This window comes from Meriones unguiculatus, chromosome 11 (assembly GCF_030254825.1).
Source record: "Meriones unguiculatus strain TT.TT164.6M chromosome 11, Bangor_MerUng_6.1, whole genome shotgun sequence".
Taxonomy (NCBI): Eukaryota; Metazoa; Chordata; class Mammalia; order Rodentia; family Muridae; genus Meriones; species Meriones unguiculatus.
The window spans coordinates 106,911,343-106,932,985 of record NC_083359.1 but is presented as its reverse complement, the minus strand read 5'-3'; the positions used below and the strand labels follow the sequence as shown (position 1 = coordinate 106,932,985).

At 42.4% G+C, this 21,643-nt stretch overlaps 1 protein-coding gene across 14 annotated transcripts in view; it reads right to left on the bottom strand.

Moving 5' to 3' along the window:
- The window catches only part of Esrrg (estrogen related receptor gamma), a 612,722-nt gene that overhangs the window by 56,306 nt on the left and 534,773 nt on the right, over nt 1–21,643 (bottom strand). For all 14 annotated transcript variants that reach the window (XM_060364903.1, XM_060364899.1, XM_060364900.1 and 11 more), the window contains 2 exons: nt 9,876–9,986; nt 5,793–5,954 (listed from right to left, as the gene is read on the bottom strand). In XM_060364903.1, coding sequence (XP_060220886.1) covers nt 5,793–5,954; nt 9,876–9,986 — 273 coding nt within the window. The remainder of the gene's footprint in view (nt 1–5,792; nt 5,955–9,875; nt 9,987–21,643) is intronic.

The window sequence follows — 21,643 nt, the reverse complement described above, 5'->3', positions numbered from 1 at the left end:
AATTAGTCTTTACCGAAAAAAAATATTTGAACAATAACTGTAACTCCAAACAGTGCCACTGAGAACCAACGTTCAAACATTCTTGATTATTTTGTAAATTTGTGTGTGTGTGGAGACACAGAGAGAGAGAGAGAGAGAAAGAGAGAGGGTGAGTGTCATTACATCAAAGTCTTTAAATTAAAATTAGGGAAACTCTAGAAAGTCCTGTCAGTAAACACCTTTTGATATAGCCTCTTAACTGAAAAAGACCTGGAGAGGACAGGAGCTCCACTTGGAGACCAACAGAGCCAAAAATCTGGCCTAAGAAGTCCAGCAGAGACTGATGAATGAATCAAGGACCATGCCTGGAGAGGACCTACACCCCCTGCTCAGATGTAGCCCATACGGTTCGGTTCCCTATTAAGGGGAGCAGGGTAAGGGGAACAGGGGCAGTCACTGGCATGAACTAGGGTACCTGTCCTTTGATCACCAACCCCTGGCGGGGTAGCCTTACTATGCCTCAGAGAAAGAGGATCCAGACAGTTTTGATGAGACCTGATAGACTAGGGTCAGATAGAAGGGGAGGAGGAACTTCTCTATCAGGGGACTAGGAAAAGGACTTGGGAAGAGAAGAGGGAGGGAGGGCAGGATTAGGAGGGGATGAGGGAAAGGGCTACATCTGGGATACAAGTGAATAAATTGTAATGAAAAGATTTAGCAGAAATGGGAAATGCTGGCTGGTGCTGCTTTCTACTTTTTTACAGGAAGAAACACACTTAGAATTGTTTTATCATCACTTCACACTCCAAGTGTGGTCTGCTCTGAGAGCTTTAACACCCCTGACATGGCTGAAGGAGAGTCCCAGGGTTCTTTCCATTTCTGTCTGACGTCATCATTACTTGAGACACTATTTTAAGAAGGCGATGGAGTGGGCTGGTGACATGGCTCAGCGGTTAAGGAGACTGGTGGGCGGCGAGGCCCCGGGTTTAGTTTCCAGCACCCACACTGGGCAGTTCACAACCGCCTGTAACTCTTCATCCACGGGCCCCAACGCCCTCTTCCGGCCAGGCGGAATCCTGCATGCACGTAGTGCCAACTAGCTCACACAGGCACACACTCACACACATAAGTAAGAATAAATAAATCTTTTTTAAAAAAGACTGTGACTAGGGTGTTCCCAAGGTTGAGCAAGGCCCTCCGCTGTGAACGATAACCTGCTTGTCACGTGAAACACAAGCAACACTCCAGCCGAGCAAGGAGCGTGGGTCAGCGGCAGAGCACGGTAACACGAGCACGGCTTAGCTTCGAGACCCTCCACTGTGGAGTCAAATCAGCTAAATTAATTTCGCTTTTCACAAGATGATGGAGACGGGACGATCTGAACGTCTGCCATATTTTCTTCTAAAGTACGCCCACTCACTTTATTGTGCAAACACTTCCCTGTCCTTTCAAAGTAGCCGGCCGACAAGATCCGTAAATACACTCAAGCCATTACATAGGTCAGCTAATGTGGGCCAGGGCTTTTTAAGTGCCACCAGCTCAGCCCGGGCTGTATTTTGCTAAGGAAATTCCAGGACATAATAATATCCTAATCAGCCACGAAGAACAATCACAGATCTGCCTGTGGGGCTGATAATCGTCTTATCACGCCCTGTGAAACCAAGCTCCACTGTCTGACTGAGCCTCCGTTACCTGGCAGGCTGCTCTGAAAAACCCAACAATGGCGAGGGAATGAAGTGGAGTGTGCAGGGCCTCCATATCTACATAAAAGAGATTAGAGGCGACAGCGTTCCATTTTACAGCTCAATCATATTGTGTTAGCATGCGCTTATCCGAGCACGGACGAAATTGAAAGAGAAATAAAAAAGAGCCAGGCAGATAGGAGGCAGAAAAGCGAGGCATGAGCAATTTCCAAGGGTATAAAGGGATGCTAATGGCAGGGCCTGTCATTCTTAAAAAGGGCTATTAGGGCACCATCATCTGTTCTTGTGCCCTTACGCTCCTCCAGCTAAAGTCAAGCATTTTCTGAAGCCCTTGTGGTCTTTTTTTCTCCCTCTTCTACAGATAAGTGTGGTCATGTTTCATAACAGCTCATGTCCCCATTCATGTGATTTATTAGTGCAAGTCAACTAATTCTATTTGCTGATAAAACCCCTCACTCCCTACATACTTTTGTTCAATACTTTCTTTGGTAGGATTCTTCTCTTTTCATGAGACTGAAGCAAGCATGCCAAAGCGTATTTGCAGCTGGTGCAGCAGGGGAACTGGCCTGAAGCAGAGCTTCAAGCGTGCCTGTGTGTGTGCGAGCACACAAACTAAGAACAGAGTGCAGACCACAAAGGCTTGAATTGTGTGTGCGTGTGTGTGTGCGCACATAAGCACACACATGTACACGTGTGTGCATGTAATAAGTTCACTTCACTTTTATCATAAGTGTTACATGAAAAATTCTAAGGTTAAAACCGAAGGGGAGTTTCCATTTACTTCTCACTGTAATTTGACTCCAGACTGAGTTAGTGAGGCTGGTCCCCCCCCCCCCACCCGTAGAGAACACAATTTTTCTCCTATCAGGGCGGACATGTGACTTTAAGTCATTATACTCTCTTCGCTGTCACTTCCCCATCCCATGTTCCACATGGCTGTGTGTGCCTCTGGGATGCCCTTGAACTCAGGCGTGCTTTGATACCACAGGGCTTCCTGCACCATTCCCAAACTCATCGAGGCATGGATAGGGTTTTAAAACAAAAACAAAAACAAAAACAAAAAGCTCTCAGTGAATTCTTGTTTTTCGAATTCCCTTCTGAGGAGCTAAGGTTCTCTTTGTATTTATTTAAAATACCCTCTGGCATGAGGAAAATGAGAGCCTACAGGCACCGTGCCACAGTGACCGCCTCTCCGTTTGCTATGGAGAGAGAATAACGTCAGCCCCCATGGAGTCTAAGCCCCAGCTTATGACTGAGCACATAATTGCGTGCTCATTGTTTCCAGCACTGGAAATGGCGCTACCCAGAGTTATTTAAAGTTACTGTTGTCACAGACGTCACCCAGCCCATGACTCTGGCATGCTCCTCTGTAAGCCACATCTCCACTCAGATGCACAATCAGGACTGCAAATTCACCTCTGACCTTTCCCAACCACGGGGCTTGGGAAGAGCTGACATTTTCTTTTTTGTTTTGTGTTTTATTTTCTTTTCTTTTTATAGCTGGTTTTTATCATGACAATTCTAGATGGTATCAAAATACTGGGGAGACTGGAGCAAAGTTCACTGAAACAAATGATGGGTGATATATACTGCTGTTTGTTTGTTTGTTTGTTTGTGGCAGGAGTCATGGAGGTCAGAGGTCGCTGCCAAGCATTTTCCTCTATTGCTCTCCACATTATTTTTGAAGACAGGGTCTCTCATAGAACCTGAAGCTCATTGGTTTAGTTACTCTGGCCAGTGAGCAATTTCCCAAAATCCTCCTGTCTCGACATTCCAAGGACTGGGCTGACATGTCTGCGCTGCCACGCCTAGCTTTTGTATGGAACTGGGGACCTGAACTCAGATGTTCATATATATGCTATTTTTTTTTAAAACACAGTCTTACTCTTACACAGACTGCCCAGGCTACTCTGACATGTGGCACTTGTCCTGCCTCAACCTGTCTAGCAGTGATCCTGGCACTGGTGTTAGGAGTCACACTGGGCTTGAATGTGTTTTGAAGGTTTTGGAAACATCTGTGAACTTATCTGAGTGCTTGTATGCTCTTTGCCACAAATCTGTCTGTCTTTGAATAGAGAATAAATATCCTGGATGGGACAGTGTTTCTCAATAGTGACGGATGGGGCAGTTTCTTGCTGTGAATCTGGCATCTTATGATAGTGTCTAAGGACATGTTTGTTTTTCAGGGGTGCTACTAGCATCTAGTCTGTATATGCTAAGGATGCTATCAAATATACTATGATACTCAGAAAAGCCAGCCACAGCAGGATTTTCTAGTACCCAGTATCAATAGTGCCAATATGAGAAACCTGGGTTCGAATAATTATATTTAAAATACGTGTGCATTCATGTGTGTGTGTAAGAATAATACTCAAAGGAAAAAGAGGCTATCAGCTTGAGAGTGGGGCATGGGAAGACTTCAAGGGAGAGCAGCTGGGAAGGGCTGAGGAGTAACGGGAGGAGGAAAGTAATGTGAATCTATTTATATTAAAGCATTAAAACAGCAAAAATGTCTATCAAGGTATAAATATATGGAACAATGTCATGCCACATCAATGATCAATCTTGATGATCTAAAAATGTTTCCATACACACTATTTCAAAAATGGTTAGTTTGATTTTTTTCCTCAGAAAAACACACACACACACACACACACACACACACACACACACACCCAGAAACAGCACTTTGTTTCCAAAGAGGTTTTCATTTACTATGCAATGATAACCACCTGGCTTTTCCCTCCGTGACAGGCTTTCATTCTACAGTCAAGGAAAATGCTCCTGCTTCAGCCTCCCAGATGCTAGGATCACCTCACCTGGCCACTGATTCTTTTTAAACTCTTCCTCCGAACGCCTTTTTGTACAACCCATGGACATGTGATTATAATCTAAATACAGCATTATATATCCACAGGGACAAACTGTGTTCTTTTAGATATTGTCACTCTTGTGCGAGTGTTTTCCAAGCACGCATTCAAGTTACCTATTGAACTAGTTCTGACTTAATTTGGAGAGCTTTATTAGCAAACAGTGTAAGACAAAGTAGCCGGTATAATACAGAGCGATGTTTAAATTAGTTTACAATTTGCTTGGTCTCATCTAGAACTGCCCTGAACAAAGCTATTCAGAAATGTCAGCTGTGTCCCTAACCACTGTAACAAATTGTTGCCTGAACGCTGCACACCTAATGACTTCAAATTAGCTTCACTGCGATAGTGCCTGACAGTTCGTTACGACTGTTAGCGACATGGCTGGCGTATCATGACCAATAAATTGGTTTCAGTGTGGGCTGGGAGAGGGACTTCCATCAATTTGATTAAAGAAATTACTGTACCATTCAAAGCATAAAGACAAACTAGTTTAAGGAGACGGAAATAAGTTAACCGTGTGTGCCAGAAAAACATTTCTTGTCACTTGAAAACTTCTTCATAAACCATTTGAAAACCAAAGTCAAATGAAATAAAAATGAATTCAAACACAATGCTAATGTTTTCAAAATATGTGGCCAGGTATGCTTTTTGCAATTATAGAATGGGTCAAGAAAGAAAGGTAATAAAACTCTACCTTGAAATCAGAACGTGTAAAAAACTAGCATTTTAGTCTAGCATTTCATTTTGCATATAAGTTCATCATAAATATCTAACTGCAAAATAATGTAAAATTTGTGATCAGAAAGAGAAAGTCAATGTAAAGATTTATGAAAACGAACCAAATGGAAGACTCTCACAAGGAAAGGGGGACATTAGCCTACTGCTAAAAATAAATTAAGCGGAAAAAAAAAAAAACCCTGTAAGTTTATTTCCTCAAGAAAAAGATAAAAAGCTTTAATATAACCAAGAAATGGTTTTATGGGCTGTATTTTCTTTATTTAATGGTGGCAAACAGTGCCCTCAAGTAGGAAATGAATGATGAACATATTCAAGACGGTACATAACTCTAATGGTTATCACTATGTAAAAGTTAATGCTCTTCTGAATTAAGAACAAACAACAGTGATAGTTAAGAGATAATCTCACAGGAAAATTGTAAATTTTTCTCTTATAGGGCATATAATCCCGGAGGCACCTGCAGCCTTTGTGGGGTTTTGGGGGTTTCCAGGGAACTTACCTGGAATATGTTTTGCCCATCCAATGATAACCACCAACTCTCGGTCAGCCAAGTCACAGAGCGTCGTGAGGGCTTTGATGTCGCTGTCAGGGACAGTAGGGTCAGGCATGGCGTAGATCTTCTCTGGTTCAGCCACCAACAAATGTGAGACGATCTTGTTATCTGTGAGGTCAGACCAGAGCACTACATGATCACTAACGAAATCACCCACTTTCATGAACCCTAAGGTATTTTGTGTTTTGAAAACTAATTGCAGAAGCCTACAATAAAACACACATACTCCATCATGGTTCACTCCACGTGCTTTGAGTAGTGTTAAGAAAATTCACAGCAAAAAAGAACTCACTGTTCCTTGCCTGGCTTTCTGAACGGAAGACTTGGTCTTGCTGGTCCTGCTGTGAACATTTTTATAGCAAACAGATAAAAGAAGTTAGATGCTTCCTGGGTTTGCTCTCTGGTTCTTAAGTGGGATATGGGGGAGCAGATTAAATAGCACACAATATTTTGAAATAATAGTTTCAAAATAGAAGCCTACTGGAAAGCACTGAAATATGGGCTAATGCAGAAGCAAAGGCCCACGAATGCCGATAGTCTTAATAGGCATGAAAGTCATTAATTGTTTTAATTCCTTTAAAGAAGAGCCAAGGGTCAGAGCCCTTCTGGCAGGATGAATTACTGACTATATAACTCCATCTTCTTGGGATGCATTAAACAGGAGTTTCCCGCCTTTTCCCCTGTCTCCATGTAGCAAACCAACCCACCTAATACAGCTAATATCTGTGCCCATAAAAACGACCCTGCTTATAGGACACAGCATTTTCTCCTCCAAGCACCTTTCCCTTTAATCTTCTACTTTCATCTGTTGTCCCCAGTTCATTCTCTGCTTCAGATTTATCTGTCTGAAATTTGTGATCTATGCTTCTGAAATCTTCATAAAGTCAACACTAGAGACAAATGGAAAGCGTCTCATCGGATGTGTTTTACTGCTCAGGGGCATGTGCGGGTTTATGGAGGGGCCGTAAAGCCAGGCTAACAAAATGATTTTTCTCGTTGGCCTGATTTTCAATTTCTTGATGTAGCTTTAGATGTGATTCTTTCTTCTATGGGAGGAGATACAAATGGGTAAAAATCAATTCACATATTTAAGAGTCCTAGGTAATATCCCTCCAGAAAATCGAGGGTCTAAGGGGAAGTTTTGTGGACAGAGCCAAAGTTCCAAGTGTGTTTGCTATACATTTGCCTTTCACTCTGTTCTTAAATCATTCAACTCCAAATGACATCTCTTTGGTAACAGACTGATTGAAGAAATATCTAGCACTTTTCCTAAAATTATGCATATATATATATGTGCATATATAACATTTCATCGATTCTATGAACTTTTAATACAAAGCATTTTCACCATGTGATTATTTAATCCAGCCCTCACTCTTCCATCTATGTCTTCCAGGACCCTCCCGTCACTTCCCCCATCCAGCTTCAGATTTTCTTTTTTTCATTTTTAATAACCCCCAGAACCCTATTTGTGCTACCTATACATTCATGGTGTACGACCACCCACTCAGTGTGGTAGGCATACCAGGGGCTATACCCAAAGCTACTCCCCCTCCTGCAAAAGCTATCAACTGTCAAGAGTTCCTTAATTTCTGTGGGGATGGTAGAGGGGGGCTTGTGAGGGTCCCCCAGTCCATGATGGAATGTTGACTAGCTTGATCTTGTTCAGTCTCTGTACAAGCAACACTGAAACTATATTTTCAAGTGCACTAATAAGGGCATATGAATTATATTTATTTCACATAGTTACTTGTCCTTGACATCAATATTAATATTTTAATATTTTGGGTAGAAATATTCCAAAATACAACACTTTCTAGGAAAAGGTTAACTAAGGAAGTTAAAGGTTCTTTTTTACCTTACAGAATAGGGAAAAAAATGATATCTACTTCTTTTGTTCACCATGGAATGAACACCTGTGTTTCTGCTTATTCGGAGAGAGGTTCTGATTTTTGTTCCTCTGAAGATGTCGGAATTTCAGGACTACATGAGTATACATCAGTCAAGGGCACAAGTGTGTAACCAAAGGAAATCACGATTCCAGATTTTATTGTTTCACATGGGGGAAAATATGCAGCCTGTTTTATCCAAGTCATGGCTCCTTGACTTGCAGGTCAGAATGATTCGGCAAAAGCCTGGACATCTCCATCCTTCAGCAAATAGGATAGCCAACAGCGCTGTTTCCGGGTAAGTCTTATTTAATGTTTCCCTAATTAGAATCAATAAAACCCAATTTCCATTCTTAAGACTTCACAGAACACAAACAACCAGACAGGGGTACAAAAATCTCCCTGGCCACCTTCTCAGCAAAGCCTGTGGCCTCCCCTGATGCCTATCTGACAGAATCTGAAAATTAAGTTTTATAAATGTTTGTTACAAAAACACACTAATTGGATGGACTAAGGAAAATTAACACAGCAGCCTTTAGATAATGAGTAACGATTCATTAGGAACTCTTTATCTCAGACCAAGGAGTGCCCTGCAATTGCTGTAATCTTCCTGGAGGTACCTGGCAAGCCACCTCCCAATTCTTCCCATTTACACAGAAAACGATAGATGTCCCCCCGTTTAGGGTTGATTTGCAAAGAGCCTGACACTCATTTTTTTCTTTCTGTAAAAGAAACTATCAATGGTTTTGGTCAATGTGCGCTTAAGTTAAATGAGAAACAGGCAATCCAGATATTATTGAATCAAGAAACACTAACCCTCTAATGAAATTAAGCATTAGTGTTTATTGCATTTTATTGTATTATCAGAAAGTTTTTAATTATGATGTGCAAAATCTGCTTATTGCACTCCTAGATCCTATCTGCACAATGCCAAACTGCTTCCCCGGCTGAGAAGGAGATGCCAGATTGGACAATTGAAAGTATAATCAACATAATGTTTTCTGGAAAGGCAAAAAGAAACTATGCCATATGTTCACTTACGCTTTAATTTTATGTAAAATGGGCTGCTTTTCCTTTAACACAGTTAAAATGTCCTTTCATTTACAATTCAGGGTCTGCTTTATTTATTTAACAGGGCCCCAGATGCTGGCACGGCTATGCACAGCACTGACCCCTCCTGGAGACTATGAAGTGGAAGTGGACCCTTCCTTTTTCCTTAAAGGGAGATCAAAACAGCTTCACCTCCTGAGCTGCCACAGAAGCAAGAAGAGCTTGTGCCTTCTATGACAAAAACAGCTCTACGCAAGCATTCTTGCCACCCAAGCACCTCTTAGGGCCTCTTCTGAATGCCAGGAATAAACATCTAGATTGCTAGCTTGGCGGCACTGTAGCTATTAACTGATTTCTCAGAAAATGGGATCCAGTTATTGCCACAATCTACACTCCAGCCCCTTTTAGTTAATGACAAGGAGAATGGGGTTTGCATTTTAGCTACGCACCAGCCATCCTTTCAAATTGCAACCTGGTATCATAAAATCATGGGCTCTTTAAAAACAATTTATAACACCCATAAGGGCACCTGAGATGGAACCACCAACCTATGCTCATTATTAGTAGGGTCCATTCTCATTTTAATCTATTGCTAGCTACTGTGTTAACCTTATATAGCTCCAAATTAATGAGGCCCCTAATGTATTTTCATTGGGAGGTTGAGCAGCCAAACTCATTTGGTTAGGGAAAACTACAAAAGTCACTTTCTTGTGAAATCTGAAACTAACAGCTCCAATGAACTAATGATCACAGTATGATCCATGTTATGTACCTCTACAAATAAAGACAACCAGTAAATGTAAAATTCACACTATATCAGCTGTGCATTAATATGCGACACTTGTACTGAGTGACTAGGCACAAACAGGAAGAGTAGAGAATTATCACAGATGGTTTTACAAGAAATGAAAAAGATTATGAGTTGGGTTGACACTGCTCCTCACAGACAATCCCTGAGAATAGAGCTTGTGTTCTCCGACAAAGAGGAGTCTCCTTGGAGTCAGAAGGAATGGGCATGCCAACGAAGGACACACAGTGCCAACGGGGAGGATTCTGTGTCTGGGAAGCCAGGCACATCTGTGGTACTTACATGGCTTTTTGGCTGGCTGCACCAGCTGAGGGTTCAGGTACGGGCTGTTCTCAGCATCTATTCTGCGCTTGTACTTCTGTCGACCTCCACGTACTCTGTCAAGACGTACCCCTGTGGACAGAGACAGGCACTGGCTTACTGTTAAGGCAGGTACCTCAGAACAACCAAACACGTCAACTGCATCTCCCAGGATTGCTACGGAGACAGAGAGTGGTACTCAGAACGCACCAGTGCTATAAGAGAAGGCTAAAAATAGGAAATCAGAATCATCAGTATTTGAAAACCATGGCTACTGACGGCTAGAAAATTCAAAAGGCATTTTCTACAGAGCCCTCAAAGTCACTGTTTGTAGATCAGGACAAAGGCACACTTTCCTAAGAATTAAGCAAATAAGTTTTTCTTTTGTGCTAGTACAGTGGTTTTTCAAGATAAAAGACATTGGTATTCTGAAACCCCCTCCCCATCTTCCATCACCCCCAAAAGCTCCACACATGGGACCCAGTCAACAGAAAGATCAGATCTAGAACTGTGAAATCCTCCTGTGTTGCACTGTGGAACTGAATGCAATGAAGAGCACCTTTGGGTTTAGAGAACAGTGGGATGATGGTGCAGTCTAAGACTGTTCCATGGTAAAATGCCAACATACGTCCTAAAGAGATTGTTATTTACAAGCTGACACGCTAACGAGAAAACTAAAAGTAGGCAGAGCTATACAAACAGCATAGAGAGGGTTTTTCCTAAAGAGAGAATTCAGAAAGTGAGGATGTCAAATCTACCACTCAGCTACCTATCCTCCCATCCTCATATTTCATTCCATCCTGTTTGTTTAGTTACAGTTTCAAAGCATTTCATGTCCATAGAATTCTATCTCCCTTCCTCTGTTTGGTCCTTATTATGTGATTATACCAGTATTTACTAAAGTCTGACACTTTTTACTTCATTCCCCAAGTATTAAGCTTTCTTCCCTCTCACACATCTTCAAACCTTTTTCCAAGAGTTTTCTACTTTATGTGAGGTGGTTCCATTTTATTCCATCTGAGATGCACGGGGCATTAATTAGCCATGATGTCTGTCAGCTAACCTCAAGCCGGGCAGAACATTTAATCTACTTTTATTACATGTATTAAGAGAAGGCAGCAGGGGAGAAAGGGATGGAAAGGAAAGAAAGAGAGAATATGAAGTGGAGAAAGAAGTAAAAGAGAAGATAGCACTCTAGTCATCTCTAGAAATGTTAGGACAAAAGTCTGCAGAATTAACTTGGACTGCTTGGCTCTGGGGTGTGGGCTCCTGAATATTCTGTTAGTGCTTTTCAGAGACTTCATATTACCAATAGAGTTTCAGACTATAATGGTAAATTTCTTTCTTTTTTAAAAATCTATTATATTTTTATGTAATCACATTATAAGCGGAGGTGCACCTCTGGAGGTGAGAGGACAACTTGGAGGACTTGGTCATCTATCTCCTTCGACCATGTGGATCCTGGGATGGGTCTCAGGTTGTCCGGTAGCAAGTGCCTTTACTATCTGAGCTGCATCACTAGCCCAAGGCCAACCCCTCCCTGAGGATGAAGTCTATCTAGCAAGTAGCACTTAGAGAAGAAGCTCCAGAGATGGCTAGGCCACTAAAATGCTTATTTCTCAAGCTTGAGTTTGATTCCTAGACCCCACGTGAAAAGCCAGGTGTGACCATACCATCCTGTAATCCCAGTCCTCAGAGGCAGAGACTGGAGGATCCTGGCTTGGTGGCCAGCTGTACTAGCAAAGTCAGTGACTCCAGGTTCAGTAAGAGACCTTGGCTCAAGAACTAAGGTAGAAAGTGACTAAGGGTTGACGTTGGACATGGATTGCTGGCCTCCATTCACAGATATCTACACACATACTCAGGAAAACATGTATGCACATATGCCACACACAAGAACTTTGGCTTCCAGTGCTATGAGTAGGTGGCTGTACTGCTTCCAGCTAGACCTTGAATTAAATCATTCAGTATAGTCCTCTAATGGAGGCACTTCCTGTGTGTGTGTGTGTGTGTGTGTGTGTGTGTGTGTGTGTGTGTGTAGGGGGGGATGAGATGTACCTAGGGGTCATTCTTAAATTCAGTGCATCTGCAGAGAAAATGTGGTTCCAAAATATTTACTGATAACACACACAGGTCAAGAAAGTTTCCTGCTAGGTCATGTTTTATATTTGTAGCTATACACACTCAAAGCAGTGTATGATAGCCACCCTCACCAGCATCTCCCTTTCAGCCTTGGAAACTGACTTTCTGTCTGTGTTCCCAAGACTCTCTAATGTTCCCCACCTCCATCCCTTCCCATCTTGGTAGATGAGCAGCTATCTGCCCATCCTCCCGCCTATCCACCCTGCCTGGCCCTTTCACCCACCCCACCCACACATCCACCCAGGTCCTAAACAGTCAAGAGCTTTCCAAACACAGCAGGATTACAGGTTTTATCCTCCAAAATGAAAATCAATTAGACAAAGAATTATTTTATGACTTGTGATTTTTATTTATATGACAGTAGGAAAAAGACTCGATATTGACACTCATAAAGCATGAGATTAATAATGCTATAGTGAACGTTGACAGAGACTCAATATGCAGAGCAGGGCTCCTGCCATGTTTGGAGAACAATTAATAGCAAATTTTCTGAAGTCAATATGTTTTAGAAGATCATAATAACATGTTCATGTGCAAATTCATTCCCAGTCAAAAGCAGTCAAATACGAAATTTTTTTAAATATTTCAAACCAAGTGAAATACATCTATTTCTGCTTTTTAACTTTGATCCCAAACCTGGGGTGATCTGACTATACTCTCAGTAAAAGTGTAAAGGACAATCCAACCAACAATAGCGGCAAATATCTCTGCACTATGCTTCGCCATTTAATGCATTTCTTTGAACTGGAGCAAAAATCTGGGCAGGAAGAGAAAGCTTCTCATCACCTGGATCATAATACAAACACACCTAGAAACAGCAGCATGAAGCCTCAGCCAGACCTAAGCCAACCTCTGAATATGTGAACAACTTCTTTGCCTTAGATTATTGACAACTGATGGGCTTATTCACATGAATAAAATTATCAGAACTTAAATTTTTGCTTCTTTTGAGACATGATCTCACTCCATACCCCAGACTGAAAAGAAAGCAAGTCCCAAATGAATGAATGAATATGGTTTTCTTCAGTACAGCTAGAATTTATCCAATATTAAGTAGAGGATTAATAATTACAGTTTAAACTGCTGTGTTTAAAATTTCAAAACAATTTTAGCAAAAGTAAATAACATCATTTATGATTGGTAATTGGGAGAGCCAGATTAGATAGAACCAAACATCAATGGATTCAATTCCACCAAAAATAACCACGCCTGTTTTTCACACTTCTATACTTTTAAACAAGCAACTTCTGTTTAGACTCTGCTTATAAAATACTTTTGAAAAAATTTAAAATATGAGGTTGTTTTTGTTTTTTGTTTTTTTTTTTCTCCTCTGAAAAACAATATGTCCATGACATAGCATGTGTGACAGGATGTGAAGTTAACTAAGGTGACTGGTTTGTCCACCCAACTGAACTATTGTCTTTTTTTTCAAAAAAAATAAAAGACTTTAATGGTTGGCATTTTCTTCCTACTAGAACATTTCCCAAGGCTTCTTCAAGTGCTGTATGTGTCTTCATGCCACCAGGGAGTCACAAATTGTGCGAACTGTCCAAATTTACAAAGTGGAGGGAGCAAGAGCAGGGCAAGGAGGAAAAAATGCTGTGAAGAGAATAAACACCACGCAAAGCAAAAGGGTCAAGCCAAGGTTGCCCAGGTCGGCCCATGCTAAGCCAGCATGTTATGTCCAAATGCAAATTTTCATGATATTATATGACCCAAGTCAAAGGTGTTTTCACTATTATTATAGTGCAAAGTTAAATGGATTTCATATATATTACTTCTCTTCAGGGAATTATTAAGAATGCCCTCACCTACTTTCCCAATTTAAAAATAAAACATTTTTTATATTGTTTCAAAGCAAAACTTCACTAAGAGATGTTAAGGGTAAGATTCGTAGAATACTTAAGAAAGAAAGAAATAGTCACACTAAAATACGAACAATTTTGAAGTGATTATGCAAGAACATTAAACAACTAGTTGTGTTTGGTAAATGTCACCCAACATAGACTTCCGTGGAGTCAGGGAGGACCATGGGAAACACAGGACAACACAGACCCTCCTCGTACTGTCTGGTACCCTGTTACTGTGTGTCTTATCCGCTGCCTGCCAGTGCCTCCCTCCCTCCCTGTAGGAGGACAGCACATGACCATTCCCAGGATCCATCCGGTAGAGACTGTTGGGGAAGCATCTATGCAGAGCATAAAGGCTCTCTTGCCGTAAGAGGCTGCCAGGATTAACAGAATCTAGAGAGGTACTGGGAATGTCTATGGCAGCTTCCGTTGGGGTTCCCCTTTGGGGGCAAAATCTGGGCAGCTATGCATATTACGGTCTTCACAGCCGGGGGTCGGGTGAGTGGAAATTATTTGTATGTGCACACAGAGGCTCCAGGGAAAAGCCTGCCATACTAAATGTTTGCAGGTCACCTAAGACAATGAGACAAACCAACCTCTGGAGACACATACATATATATGTATATGAATATACATATAAATATTTATGTACTTGCAACTATCACCACCCTCTCAAAGTAGACAGCAATACTGTCAAATATGGCTTTGAGATTGAGTCCCTGCTTCCTGGTGTCCATTCCCTCTCAACAAGCACTGTCTGCACGTTCACTCAACCTGCCAGTCCACACCTGCTGTACCGTGGAAGAAAGCGAAGTCCCCAAGAGCTTGTTGCACACCTCACGCCCAGGGTGAGCTGAATTCTCTATGCACTAGCACACATGCCCTCCAAGCAACCCTGCAAGACAGTTGCTATTCTTGTCCCATTTCACAGGTGGGAAAGCCACAGTGCATGAGAGGCAGATTCCGGAGGGACAGTCGGGGAGAATCCCATTCTAGAAGGTTAAAAGCAAATTACTGAAGTAAATGATATCTGTACCATAGAAGATATGGTATGATATCTGTACCATACTGGGCCATAGAAGAGAGGTAGGCAGAACAGTGCCAGCAGAGGGGACACGACTACTCCCTTTCAATCCCAGCCCCAGGGACTCTAGGTCCATGACTCAGCCCACGGCTTGAGCCCACGGCTGTGAACAAATGCGGTGGTGATTTTTAAAAATTAAAATAAAAGACTGATTTTTTTTCCTATTGTTTTATCCTATGGCAAGGAAAATTACACATTCCCCATTCCCCTCATTCCTTTTTGAAAGGGCACTGCCAATTAGACAGGTCTGGCTTTGCCAGAGCACAGAAGCAAAGGGAAACCACAGCCAAATTCCACACTCCTAACAGGCGCTGCCGATGGTCCTTGCTCCACTGCGTGGTGGCTGATAATTTCCGTTACTTTGGCTGGACTCTCAGGCCCACAGAGCAGGAGTTTTGGAAACTGCTCAGTCTGTGCATCAAAATACTGTAACATGTGAAGATGTAAGAAAGAAAGATCACAAAGATATTGAAAGGCTGGTAGAGACAGAGAGACACACAGAGGGAGAGAGAGAGAGGGAGAGAGAGAGAGAGAGACAGAGAGAGACAGAGAGAGACAGAGAGAGACAGAGAGAGACAGAGAGAGAGAGACAGAGAAAAGGAAAGCCAGGGCTCACATTAAAGCTTTCTTGTCCTATAGATAAATGAACACTCAATAACGGGAGTCCTTGCTCTTGGGCTCCCCAGCAGCCAACTGGGTGATTAAATGGAAAGCTGCACTGGAAGTCACACAGGCTTCTGGGTGTATCTAAAATGCACAGGTGGATAAACGCACATAAGACAAAATCCCAGAGAAGCTCCTTGGCCCCCAGCTCACCAAGGTGCAGCCCCCAGCTCTTGCGTGGCTCAGGGCTCCTGCAGCAAACCTAGAACCTGGATTGGAGACAACTAGAAGAGGCATTGGAAACCACTATCCACAAATGTTTAGCAGGGAAATGTTTTCTTGGCAGAGGTAAAGCTGCTTGCGTGAAGCATGGAGGCCTAATCTATGACACATACAAGTACAAATTAGGTCATCTGCAACAGGTGACAGATTTTAATTGAATGTCTTCTGTCTGCAATTCTGACAAAAGGTGAATGGAAATAAATGAGTCTGGCAAGACAGCCCTGAGCCTCACAATACCCAATATCTCATTATTTTTAAACAGCTATCTATAAACTAATGCTGACAAGCCTTGAACCTTTTCTTTCTGCTCAGGCTGAGGTTTCTGTGAAGAGGAGGAAAATAAAAGGCAAGAAGAGAAAGGGGCCTCCAGAACACCACATTAAACATGCAACGCCTGCCATTATTACCTCTTCAGTGTAATTAAAGAAATCTCCTGTTCAGAAGGCTCCATTTCTTCCCTTCCTCTGTCAGGGGCGTGCACATTTGGCCTGCACTGCCTAAACATAGGCGCTGTCTTTAAAGAAGAAAAGAAAATCTTCCTTTTATTTCCTTTTTCTGGTGTGTGTGTGTGTGTGTGTGTGTGTGTGTGTGTGTGTGTGTGTGTGTGTTTGGTGTGCGCACATCCATGGGAGGCAGCTGTGCTGGGAGGACAGAGAACATTTTAGAGTACTGCTCTATCACTCTCGACTTTGCTCCCTGGACACGGGGTCTCCCCCCGAAATTGGAGCTCAGCCATTCTCAGCCTCTCTGATCCCTCCAGTGCCACGCCAGCAGCACTGGGGTGCAGGGAAACTCCCAAATGCTTCCGCCAGGCTTCTCTCCAACACCTCTTATTATGCAGTTTGGGCTAGTCTGACATTCACTGTGTAAAATAAGCCGGCCTCAAACTCACAGTGATCCTACCACCTCTACCTCCAAAGAGCTGGAATTGAAGGCAAGGGCCCCCATGCCTGGATACACCTGACTTTTATGTGGGGCTGGAGACCTGAACTCAGGCCCTCATGGCTGTGCAACAAATATTCTTAAACAGGAAGCCACCTCCTCCACATCTCCTATTTTTTTATCTTAAGAATTTTATATTACTATACTGTATATTGCTTATCAAGCCATATTTTGTCTTATTTAATGCTTATAGCTCTTTATACTTTTAGAAATTACCATTTCCTTCCAATTAAGTTATGAAGTAATGGGCATCAATATAAAATAGGGAAGGTCCATCCATGTTTAAAAAGAAAGCGATTCCACTAATGCACAACAAGTTGGTGCTGGAAGGAGCGTGTTCAACCATGCTCCTCACGGTGCAGAGATCCCATGAGCTGTTCTGCATGAGGGGACAGCAGCGCCTGTGCACCACAGGGAATGGGCAGTCGAGCCCACTGCTTTAGAAGCCACTGAGCCGAGAGCTGGGATTATGTCGTCTTCTTGGATGAGAGGAGTCCAAAACTCTAACTGCAGAACAGAGATGAGGATTTTGAAGAGGATATCCAGAGGTCTATTTTCCTGTGTTTGTTGTGTGTGTGTGTGTGTGTTTAATATGTTGACAGAGAATGATGGCAATAGTCTGAAGGTCATCGGGTACTCTGACACAGACAGAAATCTAGATGGTATGGAAACCCAGTGAAGGAAGCTCAAAGACAAACTTACAGAAATTCTCAGAGGAAAACTTTTGGTCCTCAGAAGCATGTGACTTGCCAAAAACAATAAAGTGGTACTAGCGTGGCTAAACAGAGACTTGACAGCCAGTTACAGACAGGAAGGGAAGCATGCGCTTTACAGCACTCCTCTGGTGACCATTATTATCTGCCAGAGTAACATCCAAACTTAGTGAACCGGGAAGCTGAGGGCGACAGGTCTCTTCTGGCACAACGGTGTCTTTCTAATCTCTTCTGATATTGGCAGCATGAGGTTTAACACAACAATAATGATAAGAAGCATTCTCAACCGCCCGTGGGAATACTCTCTGTAAACAGCAGCACAAATGAGGCTCAGTCAAATTGTAATGCCACATAAAAATGAACTAAACATGAAGGTGAGATGCCTATCATGTACCTGGGTTGTGACTATCAGGCATCCCATCTTAGAAGGAGGAAGGGAACAGAGTTTAAAGATCCCCTTGTTAGGTGTTAGGGGACACAATGAAGGAATCCTCAAATGGAGCCCCAGACATGCTCCATGCTTGGTTACCAGAGAAAGACAACAGTGCTCTCCAAGAGCCTCCACCAACACACCCAACCACTCTCCATTTATGAAGCAGGGGGTAGATATTTTTGAGGGGAGATAGTGAAGAGAGAGGAAAAAGATACAGGAAAGGTGATAAAAGGCATAGCCACTGCTGCAATTCAGACCTGAGGAGAAAAGCAATGGGAAGCAGCAGGCATCCCTTGCTAGAGGCAGACATGTGCATAGAGATGAGGGGCTGGCTTCCAGCAAACACTTCAAGACACCCACAATACATGTTTCTCTCCCCAAATTTGACCAGTTTAGCTGCTGAGAGACTTAAGACGATGGTAAAGGAATTGTGAGACATAGTGATAAATTAAAATCACATATAGATAAGTATATATCAATAAATGAAAATGTTACACACTGAACAATCAGTGTTTGCTATACAGCCCATTTCCATTCGCTAGCTTTTGATCCCCTGTATAATTGTGAAATCTAAATTCCACCTGCTTTCAGCAAATAAGTATAAATTCAGTTTATTTGACAGAGATGATACACACATAAGAAGGCATTGCATTCTTATACCTGATGTTCATGCTAAATGAGGAGCCAGGTCTTAACGAGAAATGACTTCAGATTCAATCTTAATTGTCATAAAATGTTAAAAAGATAAGTGAAAAGGCTAGGTATACATAAATCTAAACAATAAAAATTCCTGCCAAAGTCTCCATACTGGGAATGTACACACTCTTGAGGGTGAGTGTTTAGGCTGGGCATGGTTGGTACATGTCTGCCTTCTCATCACTTGGGAGTTAAGGCGGGAAAACGGCAAGTTCAGACCGAGGCTGAGAAATGGAAAAGAAAGGCAAGAGGAGAGGGGGAGAGAGAGGAAGGGGGGAGCAAGGGGAGGGAAGAAGACAGTCAGAGTGGGGAGTATGGGAGGAAGGGGGAAACAAGGGGATCTTCAATGCTTCTACAGGAATTTGGCAGTAGCTTGTATCTAACGCAGAGCACATGGACTGGTGTGTGCAGCGGCTGAAGACACGGAGTCCCCATAAGAAGTCCATGTGCACCAAGCAGGGAATTTCTTGACAGATGTTCTTTGGGTACTTGTCACAGGAGACCTTTGTTCAAAGAACACACAAGGTGGGGAGTGGACTTCAAGTTCTAACAACACCGAGGACACAGATAACAAATTTGTCTGGTCAAGAGGCAGCTCAAGGCTAGATGTTAGGAGTCAAAGCCCCACCCATCACTGTAGCATGCAGGGAGAGGTGGAATTTCCCATGAAAATCTCTGCTGTTTTCCAAACCTGTTTTTCTTAGTGTATCCTATTAGTCCACAGTTTCTCTGTGTGTATCTGAAACACAGCCTGGCCTAAACAAAGACTTTAACACAATCTACTGTTATGTACCTTCAGCTGAATTCCACATACTATTTAAAAGTGGATCAAAGGATCAAAGAAACAGCCAAATGATTTTGTTGAATGTTTTAACTGTAATTAACATCAGTGAATTTACTATGTAGCTCACACACCTGTTATGAGAGAAGACTCAAAAATACTAAAAAGGTGAGCAAATGCATTTATATATCATTTATTACTCAGGTGTTTCTGTCTGCTTGATTGACTGAGTTGTATTTCTCCATCTAGAATGTACACAGAAAATATATGAATTCTTTCTGTAATTCTCACTTGCTGTCTTTCTTCCTGTACTGGAATATTACATTCTAAAAGATATGAAAACATGAAGGTTTGGGAAACACGGTGAAACATAAAAGGAGGGGAAAGAGTTGGCTGGAAGACAGAATCTCACAATTCGATTTTTCAGCATTCTTCCCAGATGCTGTACAAGTAAATAACAGTTAATCTGCTAAGGGGATCTCTGTCAGATTCTAAGGAGAACCAACACGTGAGAATTAGAGTTGTATTCAGAAAGCGAATGTGAAACAGGAAACATCATGCATCCCTGGACTTGGGAAAGTTGACAAATTAAAAAGAGAAATTAAAAAAAATTCTTTCTCTTCCCAAGACACTACTGCCTTCCTGCCCGTAAGCAGATGAATGAGTCTCGCCACGTGGTAAGCTCCCTCCCAGTTCCAAGAGTCTATGAATGAAATACTTAAGGAGATGGAAGTGACCCACAGGTTTAGAGTCTGACAAGGGCCTGGGCAGCTGGAAACATAGCCTCCTTCGTATCTCCAATCAGGAAAGACCAGAGCCAAATGGACACCGTAAGCCGACAGCAGGTTTGCTGGCACCGGTCTCACTGCCTCTCCCACTGACCTTGGCCAAATGCATTTCCCTTTGTTCTCACCGATAATAGAGCAAATAAAATACCCGTTTGAAAAATGCTTGCAGCTTATTGCTGCATTAGGAAAAGATCAATGCCCTCTGCACATGGAGGGGGAGCTGAAACTAGGAGATTACAGACAGCCTCGGGTTTGCCACCACATCTGGGTTCAGCTAAGCAGAAGACATATGGACTGGGTTAAGCTGAGCAGAAGAGGACCAGATAGTGGGTATTCTGAAAGTCACATGGACCGGAGAGGGCTCTGTCACTGAACTAAACAGCACCTAATCTCCAGAATAAAAACACATATGAAAGCTGACAGAGCCCACCAAATCTACATCAAAGATAAAGGTTTTTCTTAACATCAACAGCTGTCCAGAAACTATGGCATATTTGTGCAGATGAGTACACACACCCCATGGTTATGGGGGGCACGGTCAAAGATCCTGGGTGAATGTTGACAACACACACAGCATTGAACTCTGTATAGACCACACACACACACACACACTCACACACACACACAGAGGTGGGAATCTGTAGATTTTTCCATTTTTACTGAGCTCTCATTGCACAGTGTGGCTCTAATTTTTGGTTTGAGGTGACAGAGAAACAAGCACAGTATTTTAATCTTTCTTTATGACAGTATGGATCAAAGATTTCTTCTTCCACAGATCTTGGTCCCCTCAACAGACTTTACCTTTTCTTAAATCAAGAGCATTCACATTTTCCTAGAAGGAAACAACTTGTGGACTCTCAGTGGCATCGCCAGGCCGTCGGCATCCCTGTTCTTACGAGTTAGATCCATTACTAAGAAAAATAAGGGACCGGAGAACGAGTGCTGTACAACTGTGACACTCCAGCTGAGGCCAGAGGCCGCTGCCAAGCGACTGACAGCTTGGTGGGACAGACATTATGGACATGCTGGCAAAGGGAAGCTCCATGCTTGGGGCAGAAGGAACGAGACAACCTGAGATTCCATCATGCTCATCTGAGCAGACAATTGTTTAAAATGTAACGGTTCCCTATCCCAGAACTTTCCACTTACTATTTTCAGACTGCAGTGGAATCTTCAGGTCAGGGGGACTACTGTATACACACAGATATACAAATACACATGGTGAGGACATCTACTGTATACACACAGATATGCAGACACAGGTTATGCACGAACAAGCATTTTACATACAATATTACTTATTTTCATTTCTGTTCTAATAATTACATGGCCTGATCATCCATTTGTAAAGTATCTCCATTGAAAGAGAACCGATAAAATGTGGGTTTATACTGATATTTATATTAAAAATTCAAACATCAGGGGAATTACCTTCA